The 16673-nt window shown below is 44.4% G+C and overlaps 2 protein-coding genes across 9 annotated transcripts in view; both read left to right on the top strand.

The window, feature by feature from the left end:
• LOC133380625 (serine/threonine-protein kinase pim-1-like) overlaps positions 1 to 13269 on the top strand; it is a 148936-nt gene extending 135667 nt beyond the window's left edge. The window contains exon 3 of one of the 3 annotated variants that reach the window (XM_061618289.1): positions 9749 to 13269. In XM_061618289.1, coding sequence (XP_061474273.1) covers positions 11083 to 12015 — 933 coding nt within the window. In that variant the 5' untranslated portion in view covers positions 9749 to 11082 and the 3' untranslated portion in view covers positions 12016 to 13269. The remainder of the gene's footprint in view (positions 1 to 9748) is intronic. The other 2 variants (XM_061618290.1, XM_061618288.1) reach the window with 2 other exon arrangements.
• The window catches only part of ARHGEF3 (Rho guanine nucleotide exchange factor 3), a 281832-nt gene that overhangs the window by 135656 nt on the left and 129503 nt on the right, over positions 1 to 16673 (top strand). The window lies entirely within an intron of this gene.

The raw sequence follows: 16673 nt of genomic DNA, 5'->3' as shown, positions 1-16673 counted from the left end.
TTTAATTGCTAGATATCTATAACTAGAAATTAAACATTAGAATTGCTTGTATAACATTTGTGTGAACAGTTTTGCTTTCATCAAACTCTTCATAATGTTCTTGATTTTTTAATTTATGCTTGTGGAGTTTAACATTGTATAGCCTAGTACCATAAACACTGAGGTCTTGGTTTACATCGCAGTTTATTCTGTCAAAAGGTAAATAAATCACAGTACTGACTAAATTATTCTGGTAAAGAATTCACTTATAAACAATGAGATATGGAGTTATTAGTAGTGTCTTGAAAGCTTTCTTCATACAGTGCACAACATTTTATTGTACATGGGTGGACCCATTTCCAGTTAGTATATATATCTGTCCACACTTCATGTCCATGTATAAAAATAGAATTGTAACATTTAATACATCTTAGCAGTGCCAGACTGTCTACCTTTTCCATAATAGTCTGTCATGAAGGGATAGTTTCCTGTCAGTCTTTCACAGGATGTGCTGAAGCACTGCTTATGGTTCTGCTAGCTGAGAACAATAGAGATACTTGGCATAAAGACATCAGTGGTTGTGTGTGTGTGTGTGTTTTACAATTGATTGGAATTGTGGTGTGTTGAAGAGAGAGACAGAGACAGAGAGCTTTAAGCTCATTTGGCAAGTTTTATTTGAAAACTTGGCATATGCATTTGAAACGATAGCTTCTTACTTGAATGTGCTGCAAATAATATTTGGAGACTTATTACAGATATGATGCTATTAAAATTAGTATTGAGAATACAGAATACAGGTTTTCAGATACAAGTCCATAGTCTGTATTTGAGGCTCCACACAAAATGGAAAGCAAAGAGAATACAGGAACAGACAGATTCCTTATAAGTTTGCATGCAGTCCTATCTTATATTTTATTCAGGGTAGATGCGGAAGAAGAGTTGTGTGAGGCTTGAAAGTTTGCATTTTTACACCAAAAGAAGACGGTTCATCAAAATAAACCTTACAATTTTTTACCTCTTGAACTTGCTGTGTATGAATCCTGTGTCAAGCATTAGTTATGGATGTCTCAGTTATGTCCACTACAAACTTAATGTGGATATTAAAAGCAATTGCAACATTGTTATGATTGTTTCTATCAGAAAAAATAGTGTGTGACCTGTTGGTGGGGTAGAAGTGCTAATTGCAGGCTGCACACACCAGACTACAGGAAAGAGCAGATCTCAGACATCCCATGTTGTAGCAATGCAGGGGAAGTTCTAATATAAAGAGAGAGGTCGATTTTATGTTTTTATTTAAAATATTTTTATATTGCAGTTAAAGGTAAAAACCTTTTCAAAGCAGTTTTGAAAACATAAATATATATATAATATATATATTAATTAACTAGAGCAGCAGCACTAAAATAACATTCCAAAACAAGATTTCAGTGTCTGTAGTAGTTAAAAATCATAACTGTAAAATACGTGTTGTTTTTAGGAAACTGCTGCAGAAGGCAACTCTGAATAGGCTTAAAGTAAACCACTTAGAGCTCTTTACATTTGAGTGATCTATAAAGTTTGTTAAATAAATAGTGTCATTCGGATTTTCTCCAAAATAAATTGATAGTTGCCATTTTTAAAAACAGAACAATATATTTCAAAATCCTGCTCCACGCCCTGGGATTTACCGGGCCGCAGGGCGAGCTTTGCTTCCACGCCGAACCCTAAGCTGCCATCTTGGGGGGGCGTGCATGTGCAGTGCTATTGCGCTGATGCAGCATGCTGCAAGGGTGCGGGGCAGCCAAGAGGATTTAAACCCGCGCTGCCTACTTCCCGCCTTCCTTTGAATTTCTCGGCAGAAAGGATTGGCGGCTCCTTCCTCGCGGCTCCTTTCTCAGTGGTGGTGTGAGATCAGCAGCTCCTCCCTTCGTGGCTCGGAGGCCGCTGTCCCTTCAGCTGAGGCTCCTCATGGTCCCCAGGCATGCGCAGAGCCGAAGAAAGAACACTGAGACAACACCAGCCAGGCAGCCCTCAGGCTGCTTTTCTTCTTTGACTTGGGGGGAATAGAGTAGGGGGACAGTGTGCATGGCCCGGGGAGGCTAGGCTGGCTGTAGCAAGGCCCAGGGAGGTGACCTTGCACCCCCCCGCTTGTGGGGGCAAGGCGCATGGCTACTTAGGCTGCTGTAACACTGGACTCTCCTCACCCTCCCCGTACGGATCTTAGGCCCACTTGGTGGCCTGTGGGTGCTAGTCGGGCCATGGCAAGGCCTGTAGGGTGAGCTATGGTGGGCTATTTAGGTCGGGTGGGTACCTGACTTCTCATATCTCCCCTCCGCTAGTCCCCCCTTTTCTGCCGATTTCTGTGCGTCTGATTCCAGTGCATCTCCCCCACTCTCTTCTGAAAGGGGAGACCTTTAGGTGGGAGGGCAGCACCTTAACACTAGGTCTTAGTCTTGCTTGGGCCGCGTGGGAACGGGTTCCCTGTAGGGCCTATTGTGCTTAAGGGTGGAGGGGGAAGACAACAGCGCTAGGCCTTACTATCAGTGTTAAACAGCTGGAGATGCCACCAAAAAAGTGCATGGTGGGCAAAAGGGGAAAGGGAAGGTCCCCAAATCAAGGGGTGGGCACCCGCCTCCAGTCCCTTCAGATGGAGGGAAGGGACTGCCCTGCCCAGCCAGAGGCTCCTAAGGTTCAACCTGTGCCAACGAAAGAAAGGGAGCCATCGGCTAAGAGCTCACGCCTGCCAGGTGCACCTCAGGTTCAGCCAGCGCCAATGGCAGCAAAAGAACCATCAGCTAGGCAATCATGTGGGCAAACATGACATGTGGTGAGCAGGGCTAACAATGCTGCTATTGATTCTATCCTAGCTCGGCTAGATGTGCTCAAGGCTGGGTCCAGTGGGGCTGATGCGAAGGGCGCCCAGCATGAAAACAGGGGCAGCTTCCACTCTGCAGTCATCGCAGGGGCCTACAGCAGATGGGGCATTGGATGAGTCTTCCTCAGCTGCATGCCGAGGGGGTCAGCCACAGTAGAGCTGGCCCCCATGGGGGCTCCCTTACTGGGGGATGGGACAAGCCTGGCCCCTTTCTCCCCAGTCTGGGATAGAGGTGGACGGGCAATCAGGGTTTTCAGCTAGTGGTCGGGGTAGCCTGCCACAGCAACAGCCCTCCTTATTGGAGGCCTGTGAACAGGTGTGGCAGCCCTCTGGAATATCCACGGAAGGGGGTACTCCGTCCTCCTTATCTGCCACCCTTCCTGCAGAGGCAGCTGGCCCCCTTGACTCTGTTAGAGATGGTGCTGTACCTTTTGGGGAGATGACAGCTCCATTAGGCTTTGACTTACTGCCCGCAACGAAGGAAAAAATATGGAAAAGAGTATGTGGACCTCTTCACGCTTTTATACAGGGAGCCAGTTAAAAAGGATAAAGACAAGGACCCAGAGCGTTATGATGCTATACATAGAAGTAGATTTCATTGTTTTGTTAGGGGATTACTCCTCAAGTAAATGAATTAGACTGAAGTCTACATTTCGAGTGATTAATCAGTGAAGAAAATGTACTGTAATAGATCAGTGTTAGGCATTGCAATAACTATGGCTATATACAGCATTTCTTACTATAGATTTAGTTATAAAGGTAAAGGTGTCCCTGCACTTGTAGTGCGAGTCGTTTCCGATTCTTAGGGTGACGTCTTGCGACGTTTACTAGGCAGACCGTATATATGGGGTGGGATTGCCAGTTCCTTCCCCAGCCTTTCTTTAACCCCCAGCATATGCCGGGTACTCATTTTACTGACCACGGATGGATGGAAGGCTGAGTGGACCTCGACCCCTTTTACCGGAGATTCGACTTCCTCCTTCCGTTGGAATCGAACTCCGGCCGTGAGCAGAGCTTTCGGCTGCATTACCGCCGCTTACCACTCTGCGCCACGGAGGATCTTAGATTTAGTTATAGATGTCATCTATATCCCAAATAAAACCAAAATAGAATAAAGCCCAAACAGATTTTTAAACATTTGAAGTAAGTTACTGGGTTAGGTTTGTAAAGAAAGAAGTAAAATCCAGGAGGCATAGAATACTAATATCCAGTAGTATATATTTTAAACTTGACTTGTTTTGAGCTATTAACTCAAATTGTTTATTATTAATTTATTAAATTTATATCCTGCCCTTCCTCCTAGAAGGAAGCCAAGGAAGCAAACACTCAAAAACATCTTAAAAACAAAGCATATTTAAAACATATTAAAATAAAACATATAAAAACATATTAAAATATTTACAAACATCTTTAAAAAAAAAAGCTTTAAAAACATAAAAAGTAATTCCAACATAGATACAGACTGGGATAAGGTCTCTCCTTAAAAGGCTTGTTGAAAGAAGGAGGACTTCAAATTATCTATAATGATTTTTTATTTTTTTTATTATCTGCTAAAGGAGCTGAAGGTCCACTGACTCCTGCAGTGGTCACTGTGATTTATTCTGCTTGGATGAATTAAACAAGTCACATATCAACATAAGAAAAGACCTGATGTATTGGACCAAATATCTGTCTGCTCTAGCATTGTCTTTCCTATAGTAGCCTACCAGATGCAGGACATGAAGGCAATATAGTCCCCTGTTGTTGTTGCTCTCCAGCAGCCGGTATTTATTTGGCATTTTCCCTCAGTGTCTGTTGGATTTTTGTTTTTTCTGCTTTGATGCTACCATTCTAAAAACTAGCAGGCTGCACAGTTTAAAGTTATAAAAATTAAAACAAAATCCAGTCATTTCCTTGATAATCAGATTTAGCATTATTATATTAACTTACCATTCAGATAACTTACAGGCATAGTTGTGTATGCATTACCAGCTTAAAACACAACTAGGTTGTCCTTTTTCTCAGTTTGGATTGAAGCTGGTTTGGGCACATCAAAACTCAGTATTTTGTAAGAAACAACATGATAGATATGAATTGTGGATTTATTTATTTATTATTTGATTTATATCCCCCCCTTCCTCCTGTGACACTGAAGTTTGCTTATTTAGTTAAAACATGAATATTGCTCATTTTGGGAATTGTAGCACAGTGAATGTACAGTCAATTTACCTGTGTGTGTGTTTAACAGAAATGCTACTTTGCTGACTGGCATTGTTTGTATAAAGCTGCGTTTGCAAAATAGCTGGGAAAATCAGGCTTAGTTGCAATGTCCAGCTGTGCTGAAGAAGAAAGTATCAAACTTTGTTTCAAACGTCCAAGGTGAAAATGGGAAAAACAAGTTCCAAATATGGAACTAGGAAGAGAGGGGAAGGTACCAGTGGGCATGGTTAAAGTGATGTAAGGAAAATGAAAGTGATGTAATTATGATGATAATGATGTTAATATAATTAACATAACAAAGGTGATAAAAAGGCTAGCAATGCTTAATTTTGCCAGAACTGGCTAAGGCTACTTCTCCACGTGCACGTGTTAGCAATAAAGATACTCCTTCTCCATCATTGTTTCGTTCATCTTCTGAACTCTATTGGGTGAGTATTGGGGAGCGAACTCAAGCCACCAGGATCCCAAAAAGGGACTGGGACGTTTTGTTTGTAACAACTTGGCGACTCCGCCGGGACTCATGTTTCTGGCATTCCTCTTTGCCTCGGGCGTGGTCCACAGGAGGTTGGGAAAAGTGCGCACCAGGCTATTTTCAGCCTGCCCGAGCCTGTGAGAGCGGATCGGGGTGATGAGGTATTGCCATAATGACTCCCTTTTAAAATCGAAACAAGGTTGGAGTGGAGCAGGGGATTGAATGTTCCAACGTCTCTGGTCGACAGTGGTAAGGAGCCCAGTGGGCTTAAATGTGAAGAGAGTGGTGTGTGAAAGTGTGAGTATGAGACAGGGCGTATCCCCAGGTGGTTTACCCTGAAGTGAGTGCGGACCGTGAGTAGCGTGTTTCCCTACCTCCGCGAGGAGAAGGGCCGCGAAAACCGGGAAGCGAGTGTCGTACGTCATCTGTCCGTCGTTTTGTCTCAGACACCCCCCAGGTTAGACGGAGAGGCTACCCCCGAGAGTCATACGTCATCTGCAGAGGGCAGAGGGGACCGACACAGGAAAATGGGGCAGGGTGCTTCAAAACAGGAGAGGGCAGAGGGGACAAGACACAGGGAAGTTAAGAAAGGGTCTGGAAAGAGTCAAAAGAAGAAAGGCGATTGGAAAATGAACCCCCTTGAATGTGTTTTGTAAGTTCTTTTAGATTTAAAATAAGCGCTATTTCTTCCGGAGGGCTGGTCCCGAACGAAGAAAATTGTCAATGTTTTGTGATGAAGAGGGGGTGGAGCTGGGTGTTGATTGGCTGCTGGGTGGGATGTTTAACCTCACTAAGGCTCGGCAGTTGGAAGCTACCCTCTTTAAGATGCTGCCAGACGAAACAACTTCGTGGTGGTAAGCATAGGGTTAGAGAGCCATATGCCTAGACCCACTATAAGAATGTGCGCTGATTATGGCGCTGGCTCAATGTAAAATTAATGAGGGGAAGAAATTGGAAACTAAGCCCCCAGTTTTTCGGGCAGAAGAGGAGGGATGTTTAGTTTTACCTATGGCCCCACCCGTGATCCCTTTACCGCTGCCTCAGGCTCCGGTGATTCCTCTACCAGCACCAGCACTACCAGTGCCACCAGTTCAGACTCTGTCACCTCAAATCCAGCCCCCAACGTATCAGCGTGGAAGAAAGTTGATAGAACAAGGGACCGCTTTCCCGCTTGTCTCTTAAGAGGGGGGGCAAATGGGTGCGAAGCCTTTCCCCTGACCCCCCTTCCTTTCCTGTCTTTTCAATTGTCTTTGTGTACGTGGCGATGGGGGAAGCATGGGCCCCTCCTCCTCTTCTGAAGTCTTCGACTCTGGTATGAGAGAGAGAGAGGGTCAAGCTTCAAACTGTCTTGCAATCTCTCGCCGCTTTTCTCTGGCTCAAGAGGCAGCGTAGGAACTTCGGGGGAAGACTCCCGTTTTGTGAGACCGTCAAGGTCTCCGTTGCTATGCAACGCTATCTCTGGAATTTCCTCTCCTTCACAAGTCTGTTTTAATGAATTGGGCCCCTCCTCCTGACGCCCTGACAGTTTGGAACTGTATTAAGTTAATCTTTAGGGTGGCTAAGACAAGAATATGATATTTTGGATCGTTATGCCCACTCCGTACTACAAAGCCAGGGTTTGGGAGCTTCGCCCCAAACTATACCACCACGCCTTCGTATGATTGAGGAAGTTAGGAAGGAGAATGAGGGAATGACCCTACGGAGCGGCACTCAGTTACAGAGTGACCCCCAGTTAACTTCTACTCCAAAGAGCACAGATAGAGGCAACCCCGAACTGGAAGATGTTTTGGCTGGCGGTACCTTTATGGGACCAATGCGACAAATGCTTGATGGCCATGGACAAGTTGCTTATGTGCATGTGTCTTTTACTACATCTGATCTGTTTAATTGGAAAAATCAGATGCCAGGTTTGAGAGAAGACCAAGATAAGCATTGCCAATTGTGGGAGACTGTTTTTGCTAGCCACCATCCCACTTGGGCAGATATACAGACATTAATGAATACCCTCCTCAGTCCGGAGGTAAAGTCATTGGTACCTTCCCAAGCCAATGCTCTCGCATTAGAAGAGCAGAGACAAGGTGGCAATGCGCCTGGCCTGGCCACAGCACGTGTTTTATAAACAATAGAACCTTTTAAGATGGATCCAAACCCCAGAAGCAGCGGCCCCTGAAATCACTACATATATAAACGGCTGATTTTACATGGACTTAAACATGCCATCCCTAAATCAATGAATGTGGTAAAATTATATGGCATTTATCAAGAAAAGGAGGAAACTCCCTCTGCTTTCCTTAATCGTCTCACTACAGCTATGCGGAGATTTACTACCCTTAATCCCGAGGCTGCTGAAAATCAAAGGCTCCTAATTTCTTTGTTTATTGGCCAAAGTTCTACAATATCCGAAAGAAATTGTAGAAGGCTTTATTAAAAGTGATGGGTGTGGGACTTGGACAGATAATAGACATTGCATTTAAGGTGTACATAAATAGGGATGAAGCAAGTCAGAAGTAAGAAGGAAAGGTGGTGAAAAGCAATGCGATATGATTGCAGCAGTGGTGGGTGTAAATTAAAGAGACAGAGAAAGAGGGCCAAGGAGAAGACTAGAGAAGGACCAGTGTGCTAAGCGCTTAAAAGAAAGACCATTGGACGAAGGATTGCAGAAATGAGAGGGTTCCCAGGGCCCACCAAGATGGGAAAGGAGGACTGTATAGTTATAGAGAGAAACCCAGGATGTAATGGGAATAGAAGGACAGTGTCGTCAAATCCTTTTGTCCCAACCCATACAGGTACACCTTCCAGGAAGAGAAGATAAACAACAATGTTTTATACATCAGTTTTTGGTTTCGGATGGTTGCCCCATTGCAATATTTGGAAGGGATCTTTTGGCAAAGCTCCAGGCCCAAATCACGTTTAGAGGAAATACCTTAGAAGAAATGATACCAAAGCAACAAGAATGCGCTTTCTAAATGATCTTAAGGGGGGAGCCGGAGGCTAGAGAGATACAACAGTGGGAGCCTTCGAAAGGAATTCACCCTGAGAATAATCTTGCTCGTGTGGTCAATACTAAACCAGTGAAGGTCAGATTGAAGTCTGGGGTAGGTCCGATTTCAGTATGCCAATTCCCTTTGAGCTAGAAGTATGTTTAAAGTTTAAAGGAATTAGTGATAGACTTCATCCAATACCAATGGTTACGTTAAACTGGATCCTGTGGCAAAAGGATGGCCAGCCTGCCTATGAATTGTGGCAGCCACAGGAATCCTTCTGAAGAAAGCAGAGAAAAAGCATGATTGTATCCCCTGTGGAAGTATTGGGACCGCATGATTTGAAAAGGATCCTGGGAAAGAAGGCAACTAAGGTCCTCGGTCTGAGCCGGCTTACCCAGTATGAATAACAGCTGCTGGGACGGCAAGGCTTATGCCTGAGAACTTGTAATACTTTGAATCCAGCGACATTACTGCCTCAACCAGGAGAGTTGGCGCATGATTGTATCCAGATACTAAAATGCTCATTGAAACCTTGAGTAGACTTGACTGATCAGCCAATAGCAGGGCGGCATTTATATGTGGATGGAAGCTCGAAGGTGATAGAGGGACAATGGTATGCAGGCTACGCTGTGTGTGAAGACCTGAAGGCTATAAAGAGTGTTAAGTTGCCAGGCTACCTATTCAGCCCAGATGGCAGAATTGGCTGCAGCCATAGAGGCCCTGAAAGAATTGGATCAACAAGAGGGAAATATATACTGATTCTAAGTATGTATTCCGAACTGTACATGTTTCCACTATACTATGGAAGGAAGGTTTTATTAAAAAAAGTGATGGACACAGCATTGAGCATCAATAGATGATAATGGAATTCCTGGAATGTGTTCAACTACCAAAGAAGGTAATTATTTATGTTAATTGATCCAGTTCGGCGAAAAGGAAATCATAAAGTAGATAAGGCAGCAAAGGAAGCAGCGCTGAGTGGACTAACATTGGATAAAAATTTAATGGACATTATGATTACATGGAAGGAGTTGACTCCTCAATATTCTAAGAGGAAGATGCCGCAGTACAGTATGGGGCTCAGAAATTGACTAATGGCCATTGGCTTTGACCATTATGAGAAATACTCCCAGGGGAAAAACAAAATTGACTCTTTTTGAGTCACTGTTTGGCAGACCTCCCATTGAGCTTGGGCCCCAGACAGAGATTAATGGGAAATTAGGGAACAGGCAGTTATTGGAGTATGTTATTGCCTTGCAGGGTGTTTTGTCCTCTATTCACAGGCACAATCGTGAGTTTCAGAGGTTACCCCTGGATGTGGCGATCCATCAATACCGACCCGGTGATTGGATACGAGTTTGGAAGTGGAAGCAAGAGCCTTTACAGCCCACGTGGGGACCACCGGAGCAGATCATTCTAATTATTGAGTCTGCCGTGAAGCTCATAGGCCATAAGCGATGAGTCCATGTTAGCCGGATAAAGAAAGCAGAGCCTGTAATTACCCAGGAACCTGAGCAGGGAGTAGCCAAGGACTCCCCACCTGGAGAGGCGAAGGATCAGACGCCTGAAGTAAAGTGGTTGTCGGAAATCGTGTCGGGTTTCAACCTGAAGATCAAGATAAAGAAATAAAAGGACCGAGATTATATGGGGGGTTCACGAAAACCTTTTTCTGTTCAAGCTAAAAGTGTGCAGATACCAGGAGATCCCAGGAAAAAGGTTCCAGTGACAATAGTACAATTTGTAGATATCTGTTCTAAAGATAAGAGGGTACACCTGCACACTGTTGCCCGAACTTATTTAAGTTCTGTTCTTCCGCCTGATACTGATCTCAGGACTGTGCGCCTGAGATAAATTTAAATGGGAGGTTCCCCTCCGACGCTGCCACCGGAAGTGCATCCTAACGATTGGAGAGGGGAATCTTGGGGGCGCATCACAGTAACTGTTAGATTGCCTCGGGTTCCATTAATTGCCAGTGACCCTAGACAAGATTATTATCTGGGGTATTTTAAAACCAAGCTTACACACCGACGATGTGTGTGGCATAGATGGGAGGATTGATACCTCCTTGATCAAGGCCCCTAATTTAATGGGAGGATCTGTACGACCCTTACCTTTAAGAGCATCTGTACAAGAACTTCCGGGAGATAAGCCAACAGATGGGCGGATCTGCAAGAAGGTTCAAGATACAAGCTATCCCCACAGGGTCTGATTGTTTAAGACCAAGCATCTTTGTTACGGTAACAGTCCAACAGGAGATACCCGTACGATCTAGACCCAAGGTGGTAACAAGAACCAACCTTTATTATAAAGCCCCAAAGTATATGAGAGATTGGCCCACGGAAGGATTGATAGAAGGCCAGAGGGTGGAATACTGGGCCCAATAGGTGGGTGGAACTAAATCCATAGGGTAAATAGCTTTCATGCCAAAATAGGTCAAACCCACGCAAGTAGCTGAAGCCGGGGCTGTCTCGCCGCACGAGAGGGAGTACGTTGACCCGGCACAACCTTGCCCGCAGCTCCCGCCCTTGCCTCATAGATAACAACCCAGCAACTGCCTCAGACGACGACGTCGCTGCAGCCGGTCCCGGGCGGGGATGCTGCTCTCCAAGATCAACTCACTGACCCACCTGTGCTTGGCGCCCGACGAAGATCTGCACCCGGTCAAGCCCCTGCCAGGGAAAGCAAAGGAACCTTTGGAGAAGCTGTATCAGATAGGCCCACTGCTGGGCAGTGGCGGCTTTGGTTCAGTCTATTCGGGCACCCGGCTGGCAGACGGAGCTCTGGTGGCCATCAAGCATGTGTCTCGGAACCGGGTTTCCGAATGGGGAGAACTGCCTAGTGGGACTAGGGTACCCATGGAGATCTTGCTCCTGAAGAAAGTTGGCTCTGGCTTTCGGGGAGTAATTCGTCTCCTGGACTGGTTTGAGAGGCCGGACAGTTTCATTTTGGTTTTGGAATGGCCTGATCCTGTGCAAGATCTCTTTGATTTCATCACAGAGAGACGGGCTCTGCCTGAAGATTTGGCTCGCAGCTTTTTCTGTCAGGTTTTGGAAGCAGTTCGATACTGCCACAGCTGTGGTGTCTTACATCGGGATATCAAGGACGAGAATATTTTGATTGGCCTGAGCAGTGGAGAGCTCAAACTTATAGATTTTGGATCTGGAGTATTGCTCAAGGACACAGTGTACACTGACTTTCATGGTACTCGTGTATATAGTCCTCCAGAATGGATTCGCTATCACAGGTATCATGGCAGATTTGCTACTGTCTGGTCACTTGGAGTATTGTTGTATGACATGGTCTGTGGTGAAATCCCCTTTGAACATGACGAGGAGATCGTAAGGGGCCAAGTCTATTTTCGACAAAAGATTTCTCCAGAGTGCCAGCAGCTCATTAAGTGGTGTTTAGCTCTGAGGCCTTCTGATAGGCCATCCTTTGAAGACCTTCTGAATCATTCTTGGATGCAAGATGTTCTCATGCCCCAGGAAACAGCCAAAATCTACTTACAGTTTAATTCAAGAGTCTAGCAAATGGCAGTGTTTCATCCTGCTGGGTGCAAAACAATTCTGTCCTATTGAGTCTGGCTGAGTAAGAAGTTTTACAGGAATACTATTATCTCATTGCAGACAAGATTCCCCAATTTTGCATAATGCTAAGGCTTATGCAATTCTTTTCTTAAATTGGACTGGCATTTATTATAATGGAAGCATACACCCAATGTATACCATAAAAGATGGAAACCATAAATCCTTTAATTTCAGTATTTGATGGAGAACAGTCCGATAGAAAGAGGCGAGACATTGATATTAAAAGCCAAGGATATAACTGGGAAGACACTTGGCCTTCAGAATGTATCATTGCAACTATAATCCTGCCTCATGGGTACATAATGGCTCAGCGGGATACTGTGACCCAATATAACCAATCAAACAGCTGAAGCCTTAACATTGTTTGCTGATCAATCAACACAATTGAGAAAGGCTGTATTCCAAAACAGGCTGGCCTTGAATTATTAAGTCAAAAAGGAAGAGGAGTTTGTGGACTCCTCAACTTAATAGAATGTTGTTTGAAAATTGATAATGGTAAAGTAATAAAAGAAATCGCTAACAAAAACAAACTTTGCCCACGTACCAATGTAAACTTGGAAAGGAATAAATCTTGGAAGCTGGGGCAGTTAGTTCAATTGGTTTGGAGGAATGAAAACAATGCTTGTATTAGTTGTTTTTGATGTATGCTTTTGCTTTGCTTATTGCCTATAATTATGAATGGTATCCGCAGTATAGCAGATAATGCAACTAAAAGTAGTATGCAAATGTATGGTAAAATTATGTACCAATAAGTTTCAGAATGGAGAAGCTATATGATATAAATATCAGATAGCTTCTAAGGGGGGAATTGTGACACTGAAGTTTGCTTATTTAGTTAAAACATGAATATTGCTCATTTTGGGAATTGTAGCACAGTGAATGTACAGTCAATTTACCTGTGTGTGTGTTTAACAGAAATGCTACTTTGCTGACTGGCATTGTTTGTATAAAGCTGAGTTTGCAAAATAGCTGGGAAAATCAGGCTTAGTTGCAATGTCCAGCTGTGCTGAAGAAGAAAGTATCAAACTTTGTTTCAAACGTCCAAGGTGAAAATAGGAAAAACAAGTTCCAAATATGGAACTAGGAAGAGAGGGGAAGGTACCAGTGGGCATGGTTAAAGTGATGTAAGGAAAATGAAAGTGATGTAATTATGATGATAATGATGTTAATGTAATTAACATAACAAAGGTGATAAAAAGGCTAGCAATGCTTAATTTTGCCAGAACTGGCTAAGGCTACTTCTCCACGTGCACGTGTTAGCAATAAAGATACTCCTTCTCCATCATTGTTTCGTTCGTTTTCTGAACTCTATTGGGTGAGTATTGGGGAGCGAACTCAAGCCACCAGGATCCCAAAAAGGGACTGGGGCGTTTTGTTTGTAACACTCCTAGCAGGAGCCCAGGGTGCCAAACAAAAGCACTAACAACACATCAGAACATCATAAAAACAGACCTTAAAATACATTAAAACAAAATAACTTTAAAAACATTTTTTTAAAAAACTTTTAAAAAATCTTTTAAAAAGGCTTAAAAACATACTGTTTTTTTTTAAAAAAAAACATAATAAAAGCAATTCCAACAGAGACGCAGACTGGGATAGGTCCCAACTTAAAAGGCTTGCTGAAAGAGGAAAGTCTTCAAAAGGCACCAAAAAGATAGCAGTAATGGTGCCTGCCTAATATTTAAGGGGAAGGAATTCACAGGGTAGGTGCCACCACACTAAAGGTCCATTTCCTATGTTTTGCAGAACGGACCTCCTGATAAGATGGTATCTGCAGGAGGCCCTCACCTGCAGAGCGTAGTGATCGGCTGGGTATATAAGGGGTAAGATGGTCTTTCAGGTATCCTGGTCCCAAACTGTATAGGGCTTCATACACCAAAACTAGAACCTTGAATTTGGCCCGGTTAATGGATTGGATAATGGATCCAATTGGATAATAGCCTGTGTACACTGCTTCCCAAACCAGTGGTGGGAGTGCATTGGATGCAGAGGAAAGAAGAGTGTGTATGCAGCCATAATAAAATCCACATAATTAGCTACCAGCCCAAGTTCAAGGTTCTAGCTTTGGTGTACACAGACCTATGCAGCTTGGGATCAGGATACCTGAAAGATCATCTTACCCTTATATACCCAGTTGATCACTGCGCTCTGCAGGTGAGGGCCACCTGCAGATATCATCTTATCAGGAGATCTGTTCCGCATAACGTAACTTCAGTGTGGCGGCACCTACCCATTGGAATTCCCTCCCCTGAGAGCCAGTGTGGTGTAGTGGTTAAGGTGTTGGACTATGACCTGGGAGACCAGGGTTCGAATCCCTACATAGCCATGAAGCTCACTGGGTGACCTTGGGCCAGTCACTGCCTCTCAGCCTCATAAAACCCTATTCATAGGGTCGCCATAAGTTGGAATCGACTTGAAGGCAGTACATTTACATTTAAATATTAGACAGGCACCATCTCTGTTATCTTTCAGCGCCTACTGAAATAGTCCACTTCAGATGTGGTTCACATGACACAGTAAACCAAACTATGGCTTACTAGGACCCAGTGGTGTACCTAGTGTATTTGACACCCGGAGAGGATCATTTTTTAACACCCCCACTCCTCTATACAACAAAATTATTTTCAGTAATAATCATGAAATGAAACAAATAATAATAATGGCCAGAAAAGAAACTGAGACAGTGAATATTTTCTTTTATTGAACTTTGTATATATAATTATGCCAGTAAATAAAATAAAATAAAAACTTACAGTACAAAAAAGGAAAAAAGTAATGGATTAATACTTTTTAATTACATTAATGTATTTTTTGAAAAAAGGGAAAAAACCTTATACCTACATATTGAACACTTTGAGGTGTGACCAGTGGGGTATGTACTTACCAACCCTCTGTCATCTATGCATTATGGCGTGTATACAGTTTGCTGATACATAAATATTGATGGCTAGAAGTGTGAGACTTAAAGTGGCCTCCAAAGGTGCATTTATGCCCTGCACACCAAATGTCCACATTGGTCTATATACCTACGTGTGCACACACACATACAAGTACAAAGCCTCTTGTGTCCACACACCCACAGTGCTAGCACCCTGACTGACCTGAGAGATTATCTCCCAGTCCGCAAACACACCTATGCAAAGTTTGTGGCCTTTTCCCACATGCAGAAAGAGGCAGGCAAGGGTGTGTTGCCCCCATGGCCATGTTCAACACCACATGCCCGGAAGTTAGCTTCACGCATCCACACATCTGGGCATTCACCTGCCCACATGTGTCTTCCAGCTTGCTGCCTGCTGGAGAGCCCTCCTTTCCTACGTGCTGCCACCTCTGGGACACACAGCAGTGGGAGAGGAGGAGGAGGGCAGGCAGCGTTGAGCACCCTGCTGGCTCCAGGGAGCTTCTCCGGTGCAAAGGCACTGACCTCCCCCCCATGCCCGCCCCTTGTGCTAGATGCGCTGGACACTGGCCCACCCCTTGGCTCCCTGGCTCACTCACCAGCTTGCCCCCCCGGGTGCCCCTCACTGACTTGCTGGCTGGCTGTGCCTCTTCTGCCTGCCAGCATCAAGAGCCACACTCTGCCTCCTGCACAGCCTGCCTGTGCCTCTGCATTAACTGCTTCAGTGCCAGCCTGCTCCAAAGAGCTCGCAAGGGGGAGGGCTGGTCCAGGAGGGTGAAAGGGGCACTGCCCCACTGGCCCCCGCCTCTTCCTCCTCCTCCCCACTCATTTCGGGGTTGCCCCAGCAGGAAGGAGGAGGAGGGAAACTCGGGATAAGCTGCTCCGTCTGCCATTCGGTCTGGCTCTGGCATTGTCTGACAATGCACCCCCTTATTGCCTGCACCTGGGGCTGGCCACTCCCACCACTCCACCCTTGGTACACCACTGCTAGGACCCCATGAACGTGCAGGTTCCCACATAGCAGTCTGTAGGTGTTTTGCTCTGCCCTGACCCTTTTTGCTCCTGGGCTGAGCTAAGCCAAGATTTGGCTTAGTGCGGGGAACTGGATCCATCCAACAGATCCGTTCCTGGGTTTCCCTTGGTGGGCCATTTGAAAAATCCAAGCCCAGCTCAGCTGATCGGCAAAGACGTCAAGCTTCATTTTCTGCAGGAGTCAGATACACTGCTGAGCTCCCCATGGGAAAAATTCAACTAAGAATCTTGTGGCACCTTAAAGACAATGAAATACAATCTGCATAAGCTTTAATGAACCAGAGCCCACCTTATCAAATGCATATGTGTCCATTATATGTGAGTGCTGGCATGTTTAAAAAGAATTTTGAAAATGCAGCTTGAGGAATGTATTTATTGCAGATCAGATGAAGATTCAGTGATTTAAGTCTGTATCTGGTTTCTGTTTGGTCTTGAATGAAGCAGAATGTGTTAGTGTGTTAGTGTTGGTGTTTATTATAGGGTATTAACAGAAACATGTATTTTGGATGTGTTTTTTATACATGATGCTTAGCATATTGCATTTTAAAGAAAAATAGATAGCTGCATGGTAAATACACATCCTAAGCCTAACCTGCTGTAAATTATGGGCATAGTTATATAATAGTGGTAAAGCACAGGAGTCTTAACTGAATAACATCATGAAGCAGAA

The sequence above is a fragment of the Rhineura floridana genome, chromosome 3 (assembly GCF_030035675.1).
Source record: "Rhineura floridana isolate rRhiFlo1 chromosome 3, rRhiFlo1.hap2, whole genome shotgun sequence".
Taxonomy (NCBI): Eukaryota; Metazoa; Chordata; class Lepidosauria; order Squamata; family Rhineuridae; genus Rhineura; species Rhineura floridana.
The sequence above is the reverse complement of the archived record's forward strand: the minus strand, read 5'-3'. Positions and strand labels throughout refer to the sequence as shown.